This window comes from Canis lupus, chromosome 25 (genome assembly GCF_048164855.1).
Source record: "Canis lupus baileyi chromosome 25, mCanLup2.hap1, whole genome shotgun sequence".
Classification (NCBI taxonomy): domain Eukaryota; kingdom Metazoa; phylum Chordata; class Mammalia; order Carnivora; family Canidae; genus Canis; species Canis lupus.
In genome coordinates, this window is record NC_132862.1 from 8528253 (window position 1) to 8538294 (window position 10042).

The 10042-nt window shown below is 35.8% G+C and overlaps 1 protein-coding gene and 1 long non-coding RNA gene across 3 annotated transcripts in view; one reads left to right on the top strand and one right to left on the bottom strand.

Moving 5' to 3' along the window:
• LOC140617223 (uncharacterized) overlaps window positions 1–7425 on the top strand; it is a 38944-nt gene extending 31519 nt beyond the window's left edge. The window contains exon 3 of the long non-coding RNA XR_012017437.1: window positions 4745–7425. This is a non-coding gene — a long non-coding RNA (uncharacterized lncRNA). The remainder of the gene's footprint in view (window positions 1–4744) is intronic.
• Window positions 1–10042, bottom strand: part of ARID2 (AT-rich interaction domain 2) — a 168772-nt gene that overhangs the window by 47960 nt on the left and 110770 nt on the right. For both annotated transcript variants that reach the window (XM_072798230.1, XM_072798229.1), the window contains exons 12-15: window positions 7600–7681; window positions 5571–5705; window positions 4739–4935; window positions 1611–4474 (exon numbers count right to left, since the gene is read on the bottom strand). In XM_072798230.1, coding sequence (XP_072654331.1) covers window positions 1611–4474; window positions 4739–4935; window positions 5571–5705; window positions 7600–7681 — 3278 coding nt within the window. The remainder of the gene's footprint in view (window positions 1–1610; window positions 4475–4738; window positions 4936–5570; window positions 5706–7599; window positions 7682–10042) is intronic.

The following is a 10042-nucleotide window of genomic DNA, read 5'->3' on the forward strand; positions in this document are numbered from 1 at the left end:
CACACACCCAAGTGGTTCAATCTTGGAACCACTTCACATTTGTTGATGATCTTGGAGAACTTATTTTGCATCTTGGAGCCTCATCTCTAAAACGGTAATAACAATTTTTACCTCATAGAGTTATTGAATATAATCACACTGGAAGATTAAGGACACACAAAAAAATGGGGATTCCTAATTTCACAGTAATGGAGTTTTTCTCTCATTTGGCTTAGTCTATTATAACTATTTAGGATTATGAGGGAATCTGAGAGGAAAAAACAGAGTCAGGAACATAATCAAGATGAATTGGGAAATTATAAATGTAGGAAAAACTATGAAAATCCAACTTACTGAATGCTTATTATATGCCAGCCACTGCACTATTAAAAAAATTTTAGTGTGTTTATTAATAAATGAAAAACTCAACTTGTAGCAGTTTGAGTATAGTATTTTTCGCTAAAACTTAGTATTAAATATTGCCATGTATACATCAACTAAATTCTCAACCTATTTAGGTACCTTGCAATAAAAATAAATCTAAGCTATATAGTAATTAACATATGAATTAAAATCTCATTATGCTCCCCGACAGCAATGTCCAGTTTTATCTACTCATATGAAAAAGGATGCACATCAGTGGACGAACTGTTCTGATGTTCTGTTCTTTCATTTTGCTGCACCCCCATCCCCAGATTTGGTATTAATGCCAACAATGGCCACCATAGATCTGCTGTAAACACCAAGAGCAGACAGAAGAAACTCATGTCAGAGGAGTGCTGGTAGAGTTGGTAATAGTCACAGAAGGTTCTGGCTATATAGTACTTAGGAAAGAGAATGAAGAAAAAGTAATCCAGGAAATTAGGTGAAAGACAACTGTTAAGCAAACCCTTAGTTTCAGTGGAAACAGCACACAAGATTGATCTTAAAATTTTTACAGGGAGAACGAACTGTAAATTCAATTCAGTAGAACTGATTCTAGAAAATACTTTTTTTACTTAATGGTACAACAGTGATTGGACGGTAGATTATTAAAGAGGTGATGGCAGAAACATGATAGTAGGGCAAAGGAGTAAGAAACACAAAAGCAAGAATATCAGTATAGCTGAAAGAAATTGAAATTATAATACTTTTTAAAGAATAAAGGCAACTAAGTCAATATATAAAAATAATAAGAAAACACTTGATAAACTTAGGGATCCATCTTTTTTTTTTTTTTTTTTTTACAAAAGAACGGTGAAAAGAGCCACAAAAACATACCCATGTCAAAATCAAATACAGAATCTCCCTTTTGAAATGCTTTTAGTATATCCCCCCCAACCAAAGGAAACTTTTTTTTTCCCCCCCAAAGGAGACTAACTTACATTTAAAAAACTCTCCAGAAGATGTCAGATTAGCAAGTGATTAGCAAGTGCTCCTCTATCCTGGGTCTACAAAATTACTAATTTGGGTCTATAACAAAATTCAAGAGTCTTAAACCACATCCTTAAGTTCAAAAAGATTCTTTAAACCATCTGTTAATACAATTAACTCTTCAGGATGACACACAGAACAAGAGTGCACATTCTCCTAAAATCCTATGTACAAGTAGGAAAATTTTTAAGAGAAACGTTGACAGCAGAATGACTTACCTGTGGGACCACATTCTGTACGTATGTTGGTGGATGCTGCTGCTTTTGCTGAACAGCACTTTCTATTGCTACTTTAGCTACCGTGCTTGGATCTGCTCCTGCTGGCACGGCAACCATTGTTGCACTGCAGCCAGCATTGTTGGGGTCACTGATTGTAACAATTCTAACTCCTACTTTATTTGGAATTCCTGTGACTGTTTCCCTATCATTATCCTCTGCTGGCCTCTTTACAGTTTTGCATTCTGCTGTGCCATTTGTAGACCGAACGTCAGATGATAGGGCAGGAGAATGGGACACTCTTGATCCTGAGTGGGGAACTGCTATGATTTGATGCCCCTGTATAACAGAGGTTGTAGAATGTGGTGAGACAACTACACTTGGGCGTTGCTGAGGCACATCTGAATTCAAACTTGAAGCTAGAGGTCCATTAGGCAAGTCAGTACCACTAAACTGCTGTGTTACCACATTTTGAGCCTCTTGTATACTGCTCACAGATGGTGAACCACCCAAAGTTAATATAGGTCCATTAGAAATTCTTTCTAGTTGATCACCTTTGGCAGTATCTTGCTGAGTGGCATCTAGAGTCCCTTGTGGTTCCACTGGAGATATCTCACCGTTTCCTACATGATTGGAAGTTTTGTGATTTGGAATGTTTTTGCTTAAATGAGAACCATCTCCCTTATCAAAATCACAGATTCCATTAACTAGAGGTTTTTTCAAATCACTTTTGATATCCGGCATGTCCATTTGTTCCAAGTTCTGTTTTCCAGATGTTCCATTCTCACCTAATTCTAACGATGGCCCATTACTGATTAGTGAGCACTGATTAGCCTCACTTTGAATTTTCCCTGAGTTTGAAGGAGGTAGACTTGAGTCACTGTACTTTCTCCCATTTAAAAGACTTCCCACCTGCATTTCATTTTCCTTTGTATCCCCATTGCTGGTGTTCGTGGTTCCTCGCCGGCAGGACGGGTTCTCCATTACTTCAATTTTACGTTCGTGAACATGTAAACCTGTTGCTTCTTTTGCTTCCTCCTCCTTTTGGCAAATTATCTTATCACCTTTGAATGGGGGAGTAGCAGTAGTACAGGATGATTGTCCAGCTGGAGATGTCTGAGTGGCTGGAAGCGTTTGCACCTGAAGTCCAACTCCTGCCTGTGTCCCACTCATGGTAATTCCTGCTGGAGCAATGAGCTGAGTTGCATTTCCCTGACTCACAGTTGCAGTTGCAAAACTTGTATTTGGCACAACTGTTATGGTTACCTGGTTGCCAGAAGTCCCTTGGAAAATGGTTGCTGGGCTGTTTGAAATCAGTGGGCCTGGTAATATTTGTAAGTTCGAGATAGGTACAGTTTGCACTCCGCCTGTGGGTGGCATTGCACTTTGTACCAACTGAACATTTTGCTGCCCAACCAACAGCTGCTGAGCTGAAGACTGCCCCTGCACTCCAAAACCTGCTGCTTGGTTATTGGCCACCTGGTATACCACCTGAGGGCTGGGAGCTCTCGCGTTATTAGGGGGAGGAATCTGTGGAGCTGGGAGAATTAGCTTACCACCCGGTGTCGAAGGGCCACGCTTTGGAAGCAGCAACTGTTTTATCAGACTTGACTCACCAGAAGCAGGCTGACCAACGCCTGCATTCGCTTGCTGTGGCTGAACTTGCATCTGTACTTGTTGGGGCTGCTGAACCTGTACTTGTACCTGTTGCGGTGAGGGTGCTGGTGAATGCTGCTGCTGTTGCTGCCTTTTCACAGATAGCATCTGACTGACGGTAGGAGGTGGTCCCTGTGATTGAGGGGTGGAAGATGATGACATGGCAGTAGGAACTTGGTTATTAGTAGCTGGGACAGGTGATGGTGAGGAAGATGGAGTTATGTTTGGTTGCCCAGTTAACTGAACTGTCTGACCAGCTGGAAGAGCTGCTGGATTAGCAAGAACAATTTGGTGAATGGCTGGTGCATAAGTCTGACCTTGTTGAGCTGGCTGGCTTACAATCACTACACTCTGTTGGGTTGGCTGCTGTGGTTGTTGAATGGGCTGTTGTACCACTGTTGATGAAACTTGCTGAGAAGGGAGAGGTTTTGGTGCAATGTTCTGAAACCCTACCCTTGAGGGTTGTGGACTTGGGACACCAGCAATGGTAACCATTTGTCCCGTAGCTACCTGAAAATTCTGTACTGAAGTTGCTGAGACAATATTGGATGCAGAAGTTGTTACATACTGTGAAGGTGCTATGATAACAGTGTCTTGCGGCTGGCTACCAGCTGACGTCTGTTGAGATGAAGTTTGCACAGGTTGGGGTGATGTGGTGATTAACTGTTGACCCTGTGATACTGAAGAAGTACATGCTGGTATGTTCTGTACTCTGCCAAATATATGACTCTGTGGGACAGCTTGTTGAATTACTGTAACAGGAGTGCCGGAAGGTATCTGTCCTGGTACCACTGTGTGTAATGGAGACTGTTGTGGAATTACAGATGGATGATGAAGCAATGTCTGGGAATTTACAACCGTAACAGGTTGTGGCCCTGTACTGTGATTCTGAACCACAGAACTCTGAGCAGCTCCACCTCCCACAGCAATGCTAACAGGAACTGCTGTCTGGGATATAGAATTCTGGATTACTGTAGCCTTAACAACTTCACAAGGAATTGGAGCTTTATTTTGAATGACAGTCACTGGAGCATTTTGCTGCTGGTGGGTATGAACTGCAGGATTTGGTGGAATTCTGGAAACAGTCTGTGCCACAGTATGAACACCTTGTACTGGAAAAGACATTTGTGTTGCAGTCAAATTTGAAGACTGGTTGGTAACAGAAGTCCTCTGAAAATGGTTTCCTACAGTTTGTGGTCCATGAGGGATTCCTGAAAATATGAGGGAAAGGTCAAAATTCATAAGGAAAGGACTGAAAAGCTGAATGTAGGCATTGCTTTACTTAATACAAAAGAAAAATCCTTTTAAGAAATTAACATTTAACACCTCTGCATCATATGAATATGATAAAAGTAACAGAATAAGCAAAATGCAACTGGAAAAACAAGGAAAAATTATTCATTTTAAATTTATATAATATACTGTTTCATTTTGTTTGTTAAGTTAGTAATACTTAAAAACTCAAAAATTAATACCTGCAGGTGAAGGACTTGGAGATACATCAGGAACAGAATCAACACGAACAACAGGAGTAGAAACTGGTTGCTGCTGATAGTACATCTGAATGGGAAGTGGTATAGCCCTCCTTTTTACTCCTACTACATGAATATGTGCCTGCCCGTTGCTACTGGAATCCTCCACTCTCTTCACTGTATGATTTGGAAAGACCGTTCTGTAAAGTACACACATAACTTAGTTTTATAAACTAGCAAACGAGCAAAAAACATTTCAAACAATGTTTACATGAACAGTAGCAGGATAGTTACTGCTACTAATACGAACCAGTATGATTCATATAGATCTATTCTGTAAGGGTGGGAAGCAAAGAAAAAATATAAAAGATCAATTTCCCAATTTTTAAAATCATTATTAACATTGTTGGGTTTTAAATAATTCTATACCATATCTAATGAACAAAGAAGCTGCATCTAGGCAATGTCTATTTTATGAACTTTTGCAAAATATCAAAAGCCTTGATATTTGAAGATAAGAGTATTAGTTGTAGACTATTATTCAAGATAAAAAGGGCAAAAGTCATGTCTCTAACATATTTCAGTGGGTAGAAAGAAGTTTTTCCCTTCTCTTTCTTTGATAAGCCTCATAATGTTTAAACACAAACATGAGGTTTGATTTCCAAAAATCTCCTTGTATTTAAATTTCCATCTTATTACAACATAGCCTATATGAAATTTCAAGTAGTAGAAATATTTAAAAGTAGATAGATAGTTGGTATTTTCCCCAAAGAGCAAGAGATATTCTAGGTGATTCAAATTAACTTTGTTTAAAGTTAATAACTAAACATCCTACCTAAGACATTTATAAAATCCAGTTGAAGTTAGGATTCCACCACGAGCTAATTTACTGCACGTTGAGAGGTACTCAGAATACATCTCTGCTCGAGAGACAGAACAGTCTGGATTTACTTCAAAATGAGCATTTAGCCTAAAAAGGAGAAAAATAAATGGCATTACGCAATATATTACAGTAGAGTTCATATTTAAATATAGTAAAACTACTTGAAGGCAATGTATCATAAGGTAATATTTATGCCTGTCAATCAAATTTGACTATCTCATGTTATTAGCAAAAATGCATGCTAGGTTTTAGCCTGATGAAACTAAAAGGAGATTAATTATTTAATCATATTTATTTTAGTATAAAAATCATTAACAACAAATATAAAAACTATGTTCACATCTCAGTGAGAATAGGGTTGGTCTGTTGGCAAAAAAATATTCTACAACAAATAAATTTTATTTAGTCAATACCTACTCAATTTCCTGTCTTGCGATAATTAAAATATAACAGAAATTCCCAATAATGAGCTATTTCCATTGGCGATGTAGAAAATGGAGGAAAAACTGAACTAAAATTAAACTTTTGCTCTCTCTTGGATCAAATTCCTTAAGAAAAAAACTTACCCAAGCTTTTGACTACTCTTTAAGACAATCCTACTTCTCCCATGTCTCACACTCCCATTCCCCAATTTCAGAAACTTCTATTACTAATGCATCACAAAATTAATTCAAACTTCAATTTGTCTTTTCCATCCACACATAAGTTAGAACTGAAGGTCAAATTATCTTCACAGGATTCTTTTCTAGGACTTATTATAGTTGTTTATATAAACTGAATCAAATAATACTTAAAACAGTTCTCTCCCCCTTCCACACTAGAACTAGCAGAAATGTACAAATGTGATTTAGAAGACCAAATCTATTCCTAACACACACACATTTTACTGTGCGTGTAGTAGATACTTTTTCCAGTGTTCATAATTCTTTGAGTACTGAGTTTTCAAAAGGACTAGACATAAAAACTTTTTTTTTTTTTGGTTTTAGTGTAGAAGATAAACATTTCCAAGTATTACTGGAAGAGATTCATCAAGTATAAGGGGCAAAAATATAGGAGGTGGAGGAAAAAAGCAAATAATTAGGGATATTTAAAACTATAAACCTGATTTTAAGCAAAGTGGAAAAGTCTAGAGAAAACTGCCACAGGAACAAAGATATGAAAGCACCAAAAATATGGAACACAGAATGACAGGAACATGGAATGGGAGACAAAAAATGTTAAAGAATGGGAGAGAAGGGATCAAAGAAAGGAAATTTTTAAGTAATAGATCATCAGAAAGTGATCTTTTATATTCAACCTGTAAATCTAAAGAATTTTAAGTTGGAATTTATAAACTATGTGGAAGCAATTATCCATGAGAAAATGAAATCTAGCCAAGTCTATATTTTTTTCAGAAAGTGGCTGATACAGGATTATTCAGTCTTCTCAGATAAAATATAATTTTCAAGTTGTTTATTTCCACGTAAACCCACTAACTATTGTATCATTTGATTCATTTCCCCTTACTATGACCAAAGAGGAAAAATTAACTATCAATGAACAGGAAGTATTGCTTGTGATGAAAAAGAAGAGATATTTAACAACAAAACCTGGTTTTACTTTCTTAAAGACAGCCCAGTTCAGTTTTAATGAAACATTAATTTAAGAAATAAAAATCCTACAATCTGACAAATCTTATTTTTCACAAAGACAGAGATAACATTTTAACACAAATTTTACTCTGAAAAGAAGTGGTGCAATTTAATGATATTCTAGTCAAAGATTATTTTAATTGTGAAGATTCTGATGTTTTTCTTTCAAATTATTCTAAAATGCAGGTGAAATGATTTTACATTGTCCTTTCTTTGGATAAATGATATTCTACTCTGACTAAAAAGAAATACAGAATAAAACATTCTGGATGACTGTTGAAATACATTTCCTTTTCTTTTTTGCTTTATTCTTCCCAAGGATAAAGCCTTAATAGAAATAAACCACTTACCACTGACAAGCAAACTTCTCACTATCTATTTCCACTATTCCTGGAGGTGGAGCAACATGCTGTGCTACAACTGCTCTGGAAGCTAAAGAAAAAAATACATTAGCTACATCATTTGTAAAAACTTAGTCACTATATGCCATGTTTAGTTCATGGATACTGAAACAATATTCACAACGAGTATCTTTTTAAAAGGGTATAAACATAATGAAAATATACAAATTTGAGAAAGAAACTTATTATAATGGAGCACATATCATACCAGGCAGTGTCTTAGATGCTTTATATAAACTCCTTTTTTAACTTTACAATCATTCAAATAATAACAATAATATGGATTATATAGCTAATATAAACTCTGTTTTTCCCATGGGTCAGACACTGAGTTAAATACATATATTATTTTAATTCTCCTGTGAGATGGGTACACATAAGGAAACAGACTCAAAGTGATTAAAATAACTAGCCCAAGGTCACACAGCTGAACATACCAGTAAATAAGAAGCAGTATAGTTATAGAAGCAGAGAGTATCAGAAATAATCACTTCACTTCTGAATTTAGAAGACTAACTCTGCAAGCAGCATATATGACGCTTTTGGAAAAAGGTGAACAAAAAGTCTGAACTAATTTAAAGTCCTATATTCAAGAAAGGATTTTTATATTATTATTATTCTGGGGGAAAAAATCAGTTGTAATAATAGTTTTGAAGTATACCTTTTGTCCTAAGAGAGGGAAGATGGCTGGGTAAAAAATGTACTAGCTATTATCTTAAGACAATACCAATTTCTGAGATTTTACTCATGATATCTTTTAAAACAATTCAACTCCAATGAATAAACTAAATCATCTATTATTTTCTAACAAGTTGAACAGATCTGTAGAAAAATGTTTTCTGCTGTATATAAAGGAACTAATGAAAACATGAAAAATGTGATTATATTAACTTAGTCATATTGTAATTTATAAATATGAATCTTACATATTTATAAAATGAAAAATTATACTGCTTCAGCATTATTTTATAGTTTTTAAACTTATAAAATGTACCCACTATTTTTCAGATAACATTTTAGCGAAACTCGGAACCCTCAAACAGAACAAATGTATTTCTAAATTTCTAATTAATAATCAAAGCAGCTCTACAGCACAGTCAAATCTGTGAATGATCGAAAGCAATCTTGACTTTTGTTTGATGAAGCCCCCAAGCTTTCATTGGGATAAGAGCTAATAAGCAGCCACTTACTGAACATTTACTCTGTATCAAGCCACTTACATTTATAAAATACTGTTTGTTTTAATCTTATTTATAGGCATAAATTTAATTATCCCCATTTTGCTAATGAAAAAAATTAAGCTCAGAGATTAAGTTTACAAAGAAACACATGATGGAAATGGCACAGCTGTATGTAGCTGGAAAACCTATTAGGGGTATTGGATTTGAATCCAGGTCTGTCAAATTTCAGGTACCATACTATGACATGCTATTTCTTAATAGAACAAAATAATTACAACCAAAATTATTTTCCTGGTGCAACCACAGCTTATCTTTTCCTAACTTGATGACACCATTACAGAAGATATCCGAGCAGGGCCTGAACCTATGTGGAAATCTTCCTCCTTTTTCTTTACCAATTACATTACTAGAGCATATACCCTACTTAGACTGGATTCTCATGAATCAATTAATAACCAATTGAGTAAAATATAAGAAATTATGTTTAAATTATAAGTTTTAAAAATAATGCATAAAGAATAAAGCAGCCACAATTAAATTAAGAATATAAACTGGAACCATAGAATTACTATAAAAGTGGCTATAAACTGAGAAGCATTCGCTCAGAATGATACCTGAAGACATTCCAAATGATACAAAGGGACTTATATTTTAAAAGGAATCAATTTCCAGGGGCACCTTGGTGGCTCAGCCAGTTGAACAGTTGACTCTTGATTTCAACTCAGCTCATGATCTCAGGATTATGGGATTGAGCCCTCATACAGGCTCCATACTCAGTAGGGAGTCTGCTTGAGATTCTCTCTCATTCTGCCTCTGTCCCTTCTCTATCTCTTTCCCTATCTCCCTTAAAGTAAATAAATAAAAATCTTTAAAAGAAATCATTCTCCAGATACTCAACTTTTATATATATTCCTTCCTAAAACTGCTCTTCTCCCATTTTTGGAACAGAAAGTCTTAACTTTCATCCATCCTTTATAGTAATGCAGGTTATGGTTAAAGGCATGGCTCTGTGGCTGGCTCTAGAGTTTCAGCACTTAACTAGCTGTGTAACCATGGGCAAGTTACTTAACCTCTGTTTATAAAAAGGGGAAAAGTAATAGTACACTGACCTCATAGATAGTTATTAGGATTAGAGAAGTTTATATATAAGTCACTTAAAACAATGCTTGGCACATAGTTAGCACTATATAATTGTCACCTATGATGTGATG